This window comes from Bos taurus, chromosome 1, assembly GCF_002263795.3.
Source record: "Bos taurus isolate L1 Dominette 01449 registration number 42190680 breed Hereford chromosome 1, ARS-UCD2.0, whole genome shotgun sequence".
Lineage (NCBI taxonomy): Eukaryota > Metazoa > Chordata > Mammalia > Artiodactyla > Bovidae > Bos > Bos taurus.
This window is the reverse complement of record NC_037328.1, coordinates 69,519,978-69,537,141: the sequence shown is the minus strand read 5'-3', so window position 1 is coordinate 69,537,141 and position 17,164 is coordinate 69,519,978. Positions and strand designations below refer to the sequence as shown.

General features: G+C 41.4%; 1 protein-coding gene across 3 annotated transcripts in view; it reads left to right on the top strand.

Moving 5' to 3' along the window:
• The window catches only part of SLC12A8 (solute carrier family 12 member 8), a 159,523-nt gene extending 143,763 nt beyond the window's left edge, over positions 1–15,760 (top strand). For all 3 annotated transcript variants that reach the window (XM_059887971.1, XM_015471682.2, XM_002684815.6), the window contains 4 exons: positions 42–139; positions 846–963; positions 12,030–12,090; positions 15,206–15,760. In XM_059887971.1, coding sequence (XP_059743954.1) covers positions 42–139; positions 846–963; positions 12,030–12,090; positions 15,206–15,368 — 440 coding nt within the window. In that variant the 3' untranslated portion in view covers positions 15,369–15,760. The remainder of the gene's footprint in view (positions 1–41; positions 140–845; positions 964–12,029; positions 12,091–15,205) is intronic.
• Positions 15,761–17,164: the final 1,404 nt, after the last annotated feature.

Below are 17,164 nucleotides of genomic sequence, written 5' to 3'. Positions count from 1 at the left end.
ACAAAATAGTAACCAAGGATTTTGGCTCATTTATTTTTTAGATTTCTTCCTGAAGTCCAGGCTACAGGAACAAGGTATCCAGAGGAGACCAACTTCTTTCTACACTCACATATGCAATCCCTGGGTCTCCCTGTTGGGGGTGAGTACCTTCATTTTGATCTCAACTGTTCTTGAGACTTAATTCAGGTGGATACATGTGTGATCTTGGGGTGGGGGTTGAGGGGAGGACAGAGGAAAGTCTTTATTAGGAGAAATGTGTTTTAATTGCCTGATATATTAGAATTTAGATGAGGCTACACATGGCAAGATTACATTTAATGAACCATTTATTTTAATCAATGGTTTACTTTTTAAATAATCATCTCTGATAAATTCTGGATCACTGAATTTCCAGGTATACCATATTAGCATAATTTAATTTGCTTCTCTTAGAGAGGAGTAGGACAAGGAGCTAGAATAGAATATCTATTTATTGATTGTTTTGATTAGAAGGTACTTTCAGCAGGACATCTTCTCAAATATCTTCTGTAAAGAGGTTTTTGCATTACAAGTAAACTTCAGTTATTCAGACTTCTATAGGATTCATAAGTTGATGAGAGGACCATTGTTTCTAAAGGTCCTAGTCTTATCAAGGGTTTTTGTTTGTTTTTTGAGGGGACCACACCACGTGGCTTGCGGAATCTTAGTTCCCAGACCAGGAAGCAAGCCCTGGTTCCCTGCAGTAGAAGCGTGGAGTCCTAACCACTGGAGCACAGGGAATTCCTCCGCTTAAGGCCCTTGTCTTGTGGCTTGCTTAGTGCATGTTTCAGCCATGAGCTGACTTGCTCTTCCTTCTCTTTCCACAGGCTGTTGGGTCCCTTCTCATCATGTTTGTTATCCAGTGGGTCTATACCCTGGTTAACATAGGTGTTGCTGCCATTGTATATTTCTACATTGGTCGGACAAATCCCGGACTTCACCTTGGTGAGCAATACAGCCATTCTGCCACCACCTCCTTTCTTCTCTTTCAGCATTTATTGAAAAGCACAGGTTTTGAACACCTATTAAATGCCAACACTGACTCAGATACAAATCCCACTTTCAAGCTGACAGTCTAGGAGAAAAAAATATGGCATGTGCATAAATGATAACAAATGAAAAATAATAATAAATTGTGAGGTTTATAAGACACGTAGAAGTAAAATGGATGGCAACAATAGCCTAAGAGCCAGGAGGGAAGAAATAGGAATAGACTGTTGAAAGTTTCTTATCCTATATGTGAAGTACTAGAATATCACTTAAAGATAGACTGTGGTAAGTTAAAAAGGTGTATTACAAACCCTAAGCAACTACTAAAAGACAAGTATACCTTGAAAATATTGTGAGTTCAGTTCTAGATCACTGCACTAAAATGAATATCACAATAACGCAAGTCACACACTTTTTTTTGTTCCCTAGTGCATACAAAAGTCATATTTATACTATACAGCAGTCTGTTAAGTGTGTGCATTATGTCTAAAAAACATTGTACATATCTTACTATTAAAATACTTTATTGCTAAAAAATGCTAACCATCGTCTAAGCCTTCAAGTCACAGTAGTAACATCAAAGATCACTGATCACAAATCACCATAAGAAATGTAATATTAATAATAGTGAAAAGGTTTGAAATATTATAACAATTACCATAATGTGACTCAGAAAGTGAGCCAGTACTGTGGGGGAAATGGCCCTGGTAGACTTGCTCGATGCATGGTTGCCACAAACCTTCAACATGTAAAAGATGCAGGACTCAGAAGCACAGTAAATGTAGTGCAATAAAATGAGTTATGCCTATAACACAACAAAGACTTACAGCTAATCAGCCAATAAAGAATATAAAATGGAACACTCAAATCAGAAAAAAGAGAAAAAGATAATAGACCAAAAACAAATAGCAAGGTGGTTTATGTAAACCTAGCCATATCGATAGCCACACTAATTTCAAATGGTCTAAACACTCCTGATTAAATGGTCTAAACCATTGTCAGATTGAATTTGTCAGTTCTCAGTTTGAATTGAGATTATCAGATTGAATAAAAAGCATGATCTAGTTGTTGCTCTCTACAGAAAACCTACTTTCAACGTAGAGAAGCAAATAAGTTACAAGTGAAAGAATGGGACAAGCTATATCGTGATAAATCAGACAAAGCTGGAGTGACTATATTAACAGAAGACAAAGTAGATTTCAGAGAAAAGAATATTACCAGGGATAAAGAGGGTCATAAAGACAAAGGGAAAATTAACCAAGAGGACATAATAAATCTTATTATTGATGCACTTAAAAACAGAGCTTTGAAATACAGAAAACAAAGCCTGATACATCTGCAATAATAAGTAGAAAAGTTCTCAATTATATTCAGATTTCAACACCTCTATCTCAATACTTGATAAAACAAGTAGGAAAAAAATCAGTAGGGCTTTAGAAGACTTGACTAACATTATCAACAAATGTGGCCAAATTGATAGTGTAGAATATTCTATATAACAACAGCAGGATATATATTCTTTTCAAGTGAAAACAATGAAACATTTACCAGAATAAACTGTATTTTAGGACATTTTTTTAAAGTCTCAGTAAATTTAAAGTATTTAAGTCAATACAAGAACAAAGAGGAAGTGAATTAGAAATAAATACCAGAAAGATGTCTGGAAAATCCCCAAATATTTAGAAACTAAAGAACACTGAATAACACTAAATGACTAAGAATACTAAAGAGCACTAAATATACTAAAGAAACTAATTAACTCATGGTTCAAAGAAGAAATAAGTAAAATTTAAAAGTATTTTTAACTGAATGAAAATGAAAATATAACATCAAAATTGTGGGCTGCAGCTAGTTCAGTGCTCAGAGGGAAGTTTACTCCATCAAATGTTTATATTAGAAAAGAAAAATGTCTCAAATCAGTAACCACTGTTTCCCATTTAAGAATGATTTTTAAAAAATGCAAACTAGCCTATAATGACAGCATTATCAGTGGTTGCCTTTGGATGGGGTGGAGGTGTGGATATGAGGGAGGGAGGTCTTAGGAAGTGGCTTGAGGGGACTTGGAGGTGATAGATAGTTCAGGATGCTGCTTTTAGTGGTGCTTTCACAATATATACATGCATTAACACCAAATGGTACACTACAAATGCATATCGTTGTTGTTCAGTCGCTCAGCTGTGTCTGACTCTGTGTCCCCATCGACTACAGCACGCCCGGCTTCCCTGTCCTTCATTATTTCCTGAAGTTTGCACAAACTCATGTCCACTGAGCTGGTGATGCCATCAAACCATCTCATCCTCTTTGGTCCCCTTATCTTCCTGCCTTCAATCTTTCCCAGCATCAGAGTCTTTTCCAGTGAGTCAGCTCTTTGCCTTAGGTGGCCAAAGTGTTGGAGCTTCTGCTTCAGCATCAATCCTTCCAATGAATATTGAAGGTTGATTTCCTTTAGGATTGACTAATTTGATCTCCTTGCTGTCCAAGGGACTCTCAAGAGTCTTCTCCAGCACCACAGTTCTAAGGCATCAATTCTTAGGCACTTACTGTCTGGCTCTCACATCTGTACATGACTACTGGAATAACCATAGTTTTGACCATTATGGACCTTTGTTGACAGAATAATGTCTCTGCTTTTTAATACACTGTCTAGGTTTGTCATAGCTCTTCTTCCAAGGAGCAAGCGTCTTTTAATTTCATGGCTGCAGTCACTCCACAGTGATTTTGGAGCCCAAGAAAATAAAGTCTGTCACTGTTTCCATTGTTTCCCCATCTGTTGTTTGAATGTTGAGTTTTAAGCCAACTTTTCCACTCTCACTTTTTCACTCTTTTCCACCTTCATCAAGAGGCTCTTTAGTTCCTCTTGGCTTTCTGCTATTAGGGTGGTATCATCTACATATCTGAGTTTATTGATATTTCTCCTGGCAATCTTGATTCCAGCTTGTGCTTGCTTTATCCAGCCTGGCATTTTGCATGATGTACTCTGCATCATAAGTTAAATAAGCAAGGTGACAATATACAGCCTTGACGTACTCCTTTTCCAGTTTTGAACCAGTCTGTTGTTCCATGTCCGGTTCTAACTGTTGCTTCTTGACCTGCATTCAGGTTTCTCAGGAGGCAGATAAGGGGGTCTGTATTCCCATCTCTTTCAGAATTTTCCACAGTTTGCTGTGATCCACACAATCAAAGGCTTTAGTGTAGTCAATGAAGCAAAAGTAGATATTTTTCTGGAATTCTCTTGCTTTTTCTATGATCCAACGGATGTTGGCAATTTGATTTCTGGTTCCTCTGCCTTTTCTAAATCTAGCTTGTACGTCTGGAAGTTCTTGGCTTGTGTACTTTTGAAGCCTAGCTTGAAGGGCTTTGAGCATAATCTTACTAGCATGTAAAATGAGTACAATTGTGTGGTAGTTTGAACATTCTTTAGCGTTGCCCTTCTTTGGGATTGGAATGAAAAACTAATCTTTTCCAGTCCTATGGCCACTGCTGAGTTTTCCAAATTTGCTGGCATATTAAGTGCAATACTTTAACAGTATCATCTTTTAGGATTTGAAATAGCTCAGCTGGAATTCCATCACCTCCATTAGCTTTGTTTGTAGTGCTTCCTGAGGCCCACTTGACTTCACACTCCAAGATGTCTGGCTCTAGGCGAGTGATCACACCATCATGGTTATCTGGGTCAGTAACACCTTTTTTTGTGTAGTTCTTCTATGTATTCTTATCACTGCTTCTTCTTATCTTTTACTTCTGTTAGGTCCATACTGTTTCTGTTCCTTATTGTGCCCATCTTTGCATGAAATGTTCCCTTGGTATCTCTAATTTTCTTGAAGAGATCTCTAGTCTTTCCATTCTATTGTTTTCTTCTATTTCCCTGCATTGTTCACTTAGGAAGGCTTTTTTATCTCTCTTTGATATGCTTTAGAACTCTGCATTCAGATGGGTATATCTTTCCTTTCCTTCTTTGCCTTTTGCTTCTCTTCTTTTCTCAGATATTTTTAAGGCCTTCTCAGACAACCATTTTGCCTTTTGGGATTTCCTTTCCTAGGGGATGGTTTTGGTCACTGCCTCCTGCACAGTGTTATGCACTTCCATCCATAGTTTTTCAGGCACCCTTTCTATCACATCTAATCCCTTGAATCTATTTGTCACTTCCACAGTAGAATCATATTTCAGTTCAGTTCAGTTCAGCCGCTCAGTCGTGTCCGACTCTGCGATCCCATGAATTGCAGCACGCCAGGCCTCCCTGTCCATCACCAACTCCTGGAGTTCACTCAAACTCACGTCCATCGAGTCAGTGATGCCATCCAGCCATCTCATCCTCTGTTGTCCCCTTCTCCTCCTGCCCCCAATCCCTCCCAGCATCAGAGTCTTTTCCAATGAGTCAACTCTTCGCATGAGGTGGCCAAAGTACTGGAGTTTCAGCTTTAGCATCATTCCTTCCAAAGAATACCAGGGCTGATCTCCTTCAGAATGGACTAGTTGGATCTCCTTGCAGTCCAAGGGACTCTCAAGAGTCTTCTCCAACACCACAGTTCACAAGCAGCAATTCTTTGGTGCTCAGCCTTCTTCACAGTCCAACTCTCACATCCATACCTGACCACAGGAAAAACCATAGCCTTGACTAGAGGAACCTTTGTTGGCAAAGTAATGTCTCTGCTTTTCAATATGCTATCTAGGTTGGTCATTACTTTCCTTCCAAGGAGTAAGTGTCTTTTAATTTCATGGCTGCAGTCACCATCTGCAGTGATTTTGGAGCCCCAAAAATAAAGTCTGACATTGTTTCCACTGTTTCCCCATCTATTTGCCATGAAGTGATGGGACCAGATGCCATGATCTTCGTTTTCTGAATGTTGAGCTTTAAGCCAACTTTTTCACTCTCCTCCTTCACTTTCATCAAGAGGCTTTTTACTTCCTCTTCACTTTCTGCCATAAGGGTGGTATCATCTGCATATCTGAGGTTATTGATATTTCTCCTGGCAATCTTGATTCCAATTGTGCTTCTTCCAGTCCAGCATTTCTCATGATGTACTCTGCATATAAATTAAATAAGCAGAGTGACAATATACAGCCTTGACCCAAGTACTCCTTTTCCTATTTGGAACCAGTCTGTTGTTCCATGTCCAATTCTAACTGTTGCTTCCTGACCTGCATACAGATTGCTCAAGAGGCAGATCAGGTGGTCTGGTATTCCCATCTCTCAGAATTTTCCACAGTTTATTGTGATCCACACAGTCAAAGGCTTTGGCATAGTCAATAAAGCAGAAATAGATGTTTTTCTGGGACTCTCTTGCTTTTTCGATGATCCAGCAGATGTTGGCAATTTGATCTCTGGTTCCTCTGCCTTTTCTAAAACCAGCTTGAACATCAGGAAGTTCACAGTTCATGTATTACTGAAGCCTGGCTTGGAGAATTTTGAGCATTACTTTACTAGCGTGTGAGATGAGTGCAATTGTGCAGTAGTTTGAGCATTCTTTGGCATTGCCTTTTTTTGGGATTGGAATGAAAACTGACCTTTTCCAGTCCTGTGGCCACTGCTGAGTTTTCCAAATTTGCTGGCATATTGAGTGCAGCACTTTCACAGCATCATCTTTCAGGATTTGAAATAGCTCAATGGAATGCCATCACCTCCACTAGCTTTGTTCGTAATGATGCTTTCTAAGGCCCACTTGACTTCACATTTCAGGATATCTGGCTCTAGGTGAGTGATCACACCATTGTGAGTATCTCGGTCATGAAGATCTTTTTTGTACAGTTCTTCTGTGTATTCTTGCCACCTCTTCTTAATATCTTCTGCTTCTGTTAGATCCATACCATTTCTGTCCTTTATCGAGCCTATCTTTGCATGAAATGTTTCCTTGGTATCTCTAATTTTCTTGAAGAGATCTCTAGTCTTTCCCATTCTGTTGTTTTCCTCTATTTCTTTGCACTGATCGCTGAGGAAGGCTTTCTTATCTCTTCTTGCTATTCTTTGGAACTCTGCATTCAGATGCTTATATCTTTCCTTTTCTTCTTTGCTTTTCGCTTTTCTTCTTTTCACAGCTATTTGTGAGGCCTCTCCAGACAGCCATTTTGCTTTTTTGCATTTCTTTTCTATGGGAATGGTCTTGATCCCTGTCTCCTGTACAATGTCACGAACCTCATTCCATAGTTCATCAGGCACTCTATCTATCAGATCTAGGCCCTGGAAGTAGAATCATAAGGGATTTTATTTAGGTCATACCTGAATGGCCTAGTGGTTTTCCGTACTTTCTTCAGTTTAAGTCTGTTTCAATAAGGAGTTCATATCTGAGCCACAGTCAGTTCCTGGTCATGTTTTTGCTGACTGTATATATCTTCTCCATCTCTGGCTACAAAGAATCAATCTTATTCTTAAATACACATAGTTTATTCTAAAAATGTACCTGAAAGTGAAAGTGAAGTCTCTCAGTCGTGTCCGACTCTTTGCAACCCCATGGAGTGTACCCTACCAGGCTCCTCTATCCATGGGATTTTCCAGGCAATAGTCCTGGAGTGGATTGCCATTTTCTTCTCCAGGGGATCTTCTCAACCCAGGGATCGAACCCGGGTCTCCTGCACTGTAGACAGACGCTTTACTATCTGAGCTACCATGTACCTGGGATTTGTTTTAATCAGGTAGAATAAGATACAGACACAGAAATGAAGAAACAAGTTTATACTCATGACCCCTAGGAACAGAAGGGCCATGTAGGGCCACAGGGGAAGGACCAGAGTTGGTCATGAGGCAAAAGAGGTCAAGGGGAGAGCATGGCCCCTTATGACCACTAGATATCAAAAGTGTGCTCTTAGGGGAGTTTTAGTGGGAAAGAATGGGCGAGGCAGGTACGTAGTTGAGTAAGTTTAGGATTGGATAGTTTGAATAATTGCAGGGGCTCGGGGCTGTAGGGGTCATCTCCAGTTGTCTAGTATTTGGCCCTGGGGTGAGTTAAGGCAGGGGGATATTGGCTTGATGTATAAGAGCTTGATAAAATAAGTGGTTGGGAGTGTGGGCTCTGGATTAATTGGTTTGGGTATCAAAGGTGGGGCTTCCCTGGTGGCTCAGTTCAGTTCAATCACTCAGTCGTGTCTGACTCTTTGTGACCCCATGGACTACAGCACACCAGACCTCCCTGTCCATCACCAACTCCCGGAGTTGGTCAGTGATGCTATCCAGCCATCTCATCCTCTGTTGTCCCCTTCTCCTCCTGCCCCCAATCCCTCCCAGCATCAGGGTCTTTTCCAATGAGTCAACTCTTCGCATGAGGTAGCCAAAGTATTGGAGTTTCAGCTTCAGCATCAGTCCTTCCAAAGAACACCCAGGACTGATCTCCTTTAGGATGGATTGGTTGGATGTTCTTGCAGTCCAAGGGACTCTCAAGAGTCTTCTCCAAGACCACAGTTCAAAAGCATCAATTCTTCAGTTCTCAGCTGTCTTTCAGACCAACTCTTACATCCAAACATGACTGCAGGAAAAACCATAGCCTTGACTAGACAGACCTTTGTTGGCAAAGTAATGGTGGCTCAGTGGTAAAGAAACTTCCTGCCAGTGCAGGAGATGTAGGTTCAATCCCTGGGTGGGGAAGATCCCCTGGAGAAGGAAATGGCAACCCACTCTAGTTCTCTTGCCTGGGAAATCCCATGGACAGAGGAGGCTGGGTGGGCTACAGTACATGGAGTTGCAAGAGTCAGATATGACTTAGCAACTAAACCACCACCATATATCAAAAGTGTGCTCATAGGGGAGTTGTTTGTTCTTTCTAGGAGTCAAGACCCCCAAGTGCCAGAGCAAAAAGAATAAAGAAAGGAAGAAAATATTCTCAGTACTTTGTTTATTGTGTGTTATTTATTCCTCAATAATAAAGCTGTTTGGAAGATACATTCTAGAGACCTTTTCATCAAAATTCTAATGTCTCAATTTTTAAAATAAATAATGTAGTTTTAAGTCCTAACTAAATCAGATGGACCATAACAATCCAGGCCAACTGAAAAAGAAATTCTTTGAAATTAGAGTAGTTTGACATATATTTTTTAAAGAAATGCACTTCAAACACTTGAATCATGTGTACATTAAAAATAATGTTTTAGAAAACAGACATGCTAAATGTCCTTATATCAGCTTCCTTATATATTGCTTCAGTCATGTCCAATTGTCCGTAACCCCATGGACTGTAGCCTACCAGGCTTCCCTGTCCATGGGATTCTCCAGGCAAGAATACTGTAGTGGGTTGACATTTCCTTCTCCAGGGGGTCTTCCTAACTCAGCGATTGAACCGTGGCCCCTTAAATCTCCTGCAGTGGCAGGTGGGTTCTTTACCACTAGCGCCACTCAGGAAGCCGAATTTAATGGATAGATATATTTTAATTAACATTGTGATTACATCAGTGATTGCTCCTGAATTTCTTAGAAGTTAGTTAAATCCAAGAAATTTAAATATTTCACAGAAATTTGTTAACAGGAAAGTATGAAATCAAATTTCAGGCAAACCTACATCTAAAATGTAGATAATTTAGAATTAAAATGGTCATATATAAGTAAGACCAATTAATATAATGTTTATTTTCTTCCTTCTGACAATGTCAAAATATATTAGGGACTTTCTCTTTGCAATTGCAGATTATTAATGCAAATTTAAAATTTTTCCTCCCCCTAACTATAAGAACGCTAAACGAGATTCAGTAAATATGTCTCATCAGCTGCATACTGTTGATATTAGCCAAGACTCTAATGTAACCTCTTAAAATAATGCTTACTTCCTGATCATATATTGAACATGATCTAATAAATTTTCAACCATATATATATATCTGGTGGAGTGAATATATATAATTTGGAAAAGCATTTTATAAAATTACATTTCATTTGGTTTCCTAAAGTTATATATAATTCATTTTGTGAGATTTTAAAAATATGTAATACCAGTTATCGTGCTGAGAATTTTACATTATCTCGTTTCAGTTCAGTTGCTCAGTCGTGTCTGACTCTTTGCGACCCCATGGACCACAGCACGCCAGGTCTCCCTGTCCATCACCAACTCCCGGAGTTTACCCAAACTCATGTCCATTGAGTCAGTGATGCCATCCAACCATCCCGTCTCTGTCATTTATCTCATTTACTTATGTAATATTTTCATTTTACTGTTATAGGCACATTTTTTAGCATTTATAAGCTTTGCCTAAGACTCCTTTTTTAAAAAAAACTTTTTGTTTTGTATTGGGGTATAGCCATTTAACCAGAGAAGGCAATGGCACCCCACTCCAGTACTCTTGCCTGGAGAATCCCATGGATGGAGGAGCCTGGTAGGCTGCAGTCCATGGGGTCGCTAAGAGTCGGACACGACTGAGCGACTTCACTTTCACTTTTCACTTTCATGCATTGGAGAAGGAAATGGCAACCCACTCCAGTATTCTTGCCTGGAGAATCCCAGGGACGGGGGAGCCTGGTGGGCTACCATCTACAGGGTCGAACAGAGTCAGACACGACTGAAGTGACTTAGTAGTAGTAGTAGTAGTAGAGCCATTTAACAAACAATGTTGTGATAGTTTCAGGTGAACAGCGGAGGCATTCAGCCATATATATACATGTATCCATCCGCCTCCCAAACCCCTCCTTTCCAGGCTGCCACAGAACAGAGTTCCCTATGCTATACAGTAGATCCTTGTTGGGTATCTGTTTTAAGTATAGTAGTATGTACGTGCCCATCCCAGACTCTCTAACTATCCCGTCTTCCCGTCCTTCCCACCTGCAACCATAAGCTCATTCTCAAAGTCAGTGAGTCTGTTTCTGTTTTGTAAGTAAGTTCATTTGTATCATTTCTTTTTAGATTCCACACTTAAGGGATGTCATAGGATATTTCTCCTTCTCTGTCTGACTTACTTCATTGAGTATGACACTCTCTGGGTCTATCCATGTTGCTGCAAATGGCATTATTTTGTTCTTTTTTATGTCTGAATAATATATCTGGTGGAGGGAATATGTGTAAATGTGTAATTTGGAAAAGTATTTTATAAAATTACATTTCATTCGGTTTCCTAAAGTTATATATAATTCATTTTGTGTGATCACCCAAAAGGAGAAATGGATTAAAAAAAAGCTAAAAAAAAAATTTGATAAACCCTATTCTAAACAGTGTATCTGATGGCAGGCTATTTGGTCAGTATCAACAACAATCTCATCTTGAACTTCAGCTCTAACATTTCTACATGGGGAGCTATTTGAGTCACTTAGCACCTGTAGAAAACTTCCTAAGGGCCAGATGCTGTGACTGTTGTACTGTGAGTCTTCCTGGGTGAAAAAGATGTGTTTCTTGTCCTCATGGAGGGTATGGTCTAGTGGCGGATTTTACAGCATATATTTAACACATATCAGTTTGAATCTAAAAATAAAATTATCAAAATTTTAAAAAATTAATAATTCCTAAGACTGAAATTCGGAGAAGGCAATGGCACCCCACTCTAGTACTCTTGCCTGGAAAATCCCATGAGCAGAGGAGCCTGGTAGGCTGCAGTCCATGGGGTCGCTGAGTCGGACAAGACTCAGCGACTTCACTTTCACTTTTCACTTTCCTGCATTGGAGAAGGCAATGGCAACCCACTCCAGTGTCCTTGCCTGGAGAATCCCAGGGACGGGGGAGCCTTGTGGGCTGCTGTCTATGGGGTCGCACAGAGTCGGACATGACTGAAGCGACTTAGTAGTAGTAGTAGTAAGACTGAAATTAACAAGTCATCTGTTTCTTTCTCTCTAACACATTCATTTTCTTTCTTGGGATTTTGGAGTTTAGAAATAAACTTTTGGAAACTACTTATAAGTATGAAGTCCTTAGCTTGTTACTGTCAGAGAGTATTATAATGAAAGTAGTTTGATTAGACTGCAAAAGAGGGGAAAACTGTGCTCTTCTTTGTATCAGGGGATATATTTACCCCATATATTATAGCCCATATATTTAATGGGGTATATTTACCCCATTAAAACCTGGGATTGTACATGCTTCCTAGAGTCTTCATAAAGTTTTATGTCTATGTCTTCCTTGCAGGTTTAGCCTCCAACTTCAGCCTTTTAAGATGGATGAGATCCCTTCTGATCCCCTCCTACAGGTCTGTGCCAACCTGGGGCCAGGATGAGGGCAGATGCATGGTCTGGGAGGTGCTAAAGATGCTTCATGGGCTTGGGTGAATTGTGGTGTGAATACCTGACATTTGAGAACCTCAAGGAAACTCAGACTGCTCCTCACTGCCCTCCACCACCCAGCCCCTCTGCCTCAGCTCATCAGAAGCTTCCTCTGGCCCCATCTTCTCTTCTTATCCTCATGAATCGAGAACAGAGGCTTTCTTTAGAATCTGGGTGCTGAGAGATCTAAGTCAAGAGAGTTACTTTTAGTGAGTTCACAATCTAAGACACATTAGCATCAGTACTGACTCACACACGAACTCAAGGCCCAGAACTTGCATTCTTCCATCTCAAGTCAGGGGTGGTTGACATGACTGTATTGGTGAAAGTGCAGAGACCAAGTACAGAGGCAGAGTAGTGACCCTGCAGGATTTCTGTGGGACTTCAATGTTCAAATACCCAAGGAGAGGGAAGAACATACTCTCCTGAGAAACAGTAGAAAGCCTTTCAGGGAAGGTAAGATTTCATGAGTGCCCCAGTTTCTTTCCTCCTCCTCTATGCTTCCAGTGCCAATGCTTGCTCACTTTTGGAAGCCTCAAGACTCTGGAAATTTGTATTTATTTATATTGTTTTTGGCAGTACTGGGTCTTTGTTGCTGCATGTGGCTTTTTCTACTTCTGGCAAGTGGAGGTTGCTCTCTAGCTGCGGTGCGCAGGCTTCTCATTGCGGCAGCGTCTCTTGTTGCTGAGCATGGGCTCCAGATATGCCAGCTTCAGTAGCCGCAGCACACTGAGTGGCTACGGTTCCTGAGCTCTAGAGAACAGGCGTAGTAGTTGTGGTGCGCGGGCTTAGCTGCCCCACAGCGTGTGGAACCTCCCTGGACTGGAAATTAAGCCTGTATTTCCTGCATCAGCAGGCAGATTCTCAACCACTGGACTACCAGGGAAGTGCCCAAGAATCTGTTTTACGACAATATAAGCACTGCCAGTCTGTTCCAGTCAGCCCAAGAATGACCTGGATGCTAAACCAGGATGCTAAACCCTGGATGCTAAAGAAATGATGATGACAGGCGCAGGGGTCATGGAAACCAACAGGGAGGGGGCTGGCAGGGAGAGTGGTGTGGAGAGGGGCAGTTCCCTGCCATCTGCTTGGAAGCTGAACTGAATGTCCTGTGTGAAGCTGTAGTGGGGTGGGGCCACTCTCTGCCTCCCTTTCAGGCTGAGGCAGCAGCTTGGTGACTCAGGTCACAATACACCTGCACTGATCCTAGTCCTGAGGGCAAGTAGAGGTTAAGTGGAAATAGAGTCTGTGTGGAAGCTGCCTTCAGATTCTGGAGCTGCAACTGGTGTGTCGCTGAGTGTCTTTGACCTTATCCAATTTACATGAATATTTTTAGGTATTGTAGGTTTGAAAGCCTACAAATGACTATGGGAGGTTAGCATTCCTTTTTGATCTCTGAATTTCTGGAATTTCACCTCAGAGGTCACTGTTGTGCTATGTAGAAAGAAGAATGTGTTAGGAGGAGATTATTCTTAGAAAATGACAGTGGTTTGTTTGGAAGAGAACCTAGTTCACACTATTCATGTCTCCGTGGACTTGTCGAGTGGGTGGTAAAGGCCTCAGCTAAGAGTCAGCGTCAAGCTTACTGGCCTGCTCATGGCTACTGAGTGATATCTTGGGGTGACGGTTCAGGGGAAAGGACCTAGAAATCATGACCATTTAAAAGTAGGAATTGGTTGCTGTGTTTTCTGTTTTGTAATTTTGAATTTTTTTCACAACTGTCACCCCAGATGCTCTTCAAAACCAAAGAAGAAGAATACTGTAGGGTGTTTTGGGCAAAGAAGTTTGGGTATATTACTTCCTCTATTACACCTACAATTCCCAGAATTATGTAAAATTAAGCCTGACCTTAGAGAAGCTTTCTTTCCTGAAGTCTCAGCAACTGCCCAGGTGAGAACTTGTAGGCCGTTCTAGACTAGAAAGTGAAGTGTATTATTTCCCTGAACTCAGAAAAATATTATGGTTTGACCTTAAACACACGTTGACTGGTATGGCATTTCTGTCACTTCCTAACCTTACTTCTTGCGCATTCAACCTTTATGGAAGTTAGTTCATTTCTCAGAAAGCCCAACCCCTCTAATTTAGATATGTTCTCATCAAGTGGCTGCAAAGCCTTAGTCGTGTGATCTGAACTCCTATAACAGCATGTTTTTCTAGTCAGTGAAGCTTTCTGCTTAAGTTCCACAGATTTATAACAAGGTTTCTACCATTTTTTTAAAACAACTATCGAATATACTCCTTATTTAGACAATTCAACATAACTACCCACAAAGTAAAGATTTAAGAGGAAATCTATGCCTAAGGTGATTTCAGGACCTGACATACTGCAGCAGCTAGAAGGGGATTGAGAAGGTGAGGAAATAGAAGCGGAAGGAGGTGAGGAGGTTCGCCTGAGGCCGCCAGGCTAACTGGTGACAGAGCTGTGACTGTCTTCTTTGGATATCCTGTCTGCCAGACTCGTCTTTCTGCTGCCAGCACTTTCCTCATGTATCCCTAACATTTTTCTCTACCAGTTTCTCCCAACTCCAACTCTATGTGGACCTTTCGGTGACACTGGAGCTCACCTTTTGCCTGCAGGCCAGCTTGGTGCCAAAGCTTTTATGCTTTACTGCATAACTGCTTACTCTGTAAACCTTGGCTGTTCCTCATTCATCTTTATTTCTGGTGAACTAAAGAGAAGGTTTTTCTTTTTTATTCGCTTCCACTCTCCAGCCTCTCCATTCCATTATTTCATTTGACAAAAAGGCAAAGTAAAGCTATAGAGCCCCAACACCACAACATTTGGAAGATTATTTTTATAGTTTTATACATTTCTGCTAAGGAAGGTAAATATCATTCTTTATTTGATACTTATTTCTAATACTTTGGATTCATGAAGCGTTGTACATAGAGCTTTCAACAGTTCTGTTGTTTAATACATATTAAGTAATAGGCACAATGGTGTTTTTGCAAATCATTTCTCTCTCCTAGTGAAGACTGACTGCCAGTGGTTAGTACTGTGGTCTTTCCTTCTGACTGCCCTCCGTGTTTCTCTCACCAAAGGAGCTTGCGATCCCCCCAAGAGCAGATCATTTTGGCACCGTCTCTGACTAGGGTTGACATGGAGATGACTCAGCTCACCCAGGAGAACGCAGACTTCGCCACTCGGGATCGCTACCACCACTCCTCCCTAGTGAGCCGGGAAGAGCTGATGCCTCAGTACTAGGCAGCCCAGAACCCTCCCCTTTTGGAGCTGTGGATGCAGTGGACCCAAATCCCAGAACCTCTGTGGAGCTGGTTCTCCTCGGTAAGAAACTCAAAGGCCCGTCCTCCTCCTGCCGTTTTGGACAATGGAAATGAGCATTCTGGTCTGGAGCACCACGTCGACCAGGTACCCACTGCAGTGGCCATGGCCCCTGCAACATGCGTCCAGTCAGAAGAGCGCCACCTGGACACCGAGACTTGCAGGTGTGGAGAACCAGGCCAGATTGCTTGTTCTAAGGGCCACAATAAATGATTATTTTAAGCTTTATTATTTATTCCTTGAATAAATAATATGTTTACATGGTTCCAAACCCCAAAGTGAAATCATATATACAGTGAAAAGTCTCCCTCCCATTCTTGTTTCTCATCTGCTCAGTTCCCATCTCAGAGATAACCACTGTTTTCAGGTATACTACCTGCGTTTCGTTATGAATAGAGAAGCAAATAGGAGTGTGGCATTTTATTGCTCCCTTTTCATCCACAAAAGGTAGCATATTATACATGTGCTCTGCACCTTGCCTTTCCCCTAACAATCTATCTTGGAGACATTTCCATATCAATACACATGCAGTTTCCTCATTATTTTTCATTGTATGAATGTGCTATAATTTATTTCATCAGTTCTACAGTGATGGCATTTGGATTGTTTCCAGTCTTTTGCTATTACAGTCAGTTCTGCAGGGAATAATCATGTTCATATGTACAAGCATAATGAATATCTGTAGGATAAACTCCCAAAAGTGGAATTGCAAGATCAAAGGGGACATGCATTTGTAAGCTATTATTGTTTAGTGAAGGTCTTTTTAATTAAAAAGTTAAATTACCAAGAATTACTTAATGGTGACTCACATTCTCAAAAGCATGTGTGGCGCCCCACACTCCAGACACCTCTGCAGCTGTTTTGCAGTATGAACACACGAGGGGACAGGACTATTTTGGTTCCTTAGTGTGGCATTCCTGGTGGCTCAGATGATAAAGAATCTGCCTGCAATGCAGGAGACCCGGGTTTGATCCCTGGGTTGGGAAGATCCCCTGGAGAAGGAAATGGCTACCCATTCTGGTATTCTTGCCTGGAGAATTCTATGGCCAGAGGAGCTTGGTGGGCTACAGTCCATGAGGTCGCAAAGAGTCGGACACGACTGAGTAACTAATGCTTTCACAACTCACTTTTTCTAGTGTGGCATTCATCACAGGCATCCAGTCTAGGGGCCCTGGCAGGGGCTGTTCCTGCGTGAAGTCAGTCCTGGCCCAGAATTGGTGGTGTCACCACTGAGCTATGAAGAGACATGCTGTTGGGTCATTCTGACTTCTTTCTTCTGTAGTGCATGCATGGGTGCTAAGTCACTTCATTTGTGTCCAACTCTTTGCGACCCCATAGACTGTAGCCCACCAGGCTCCTCTGTCCATGGGATTCTCCAGGCAAGATTACTGGAGTGGGTTGCCATACAATCCTCCAGGGGATCTTCCCAACCCAGGGATTGAACCTGTATCTCTTAGGTCTCCTGCATTGGCTGGCAGGCTCTTTATCATTAGCACCACCTGGGAAGCCCTTCTTCTGTAGTAGAGTTTCTCGAAGTCAGTGCGCTAAGAAACCAGAGAGGTTTGTTAAAAGTGCAGATTTCTGCAGCTCAGTCCTAGAGGTGAGCTTTGGGGTCAGTACTGGACTTTATATTTTTAATGAGTGCCTCAGGTGATTCAACGCAGGTGACCCTTGGACCCCATTTTGAGAAACACTGACCAGTTGGATGAAATAGGCTT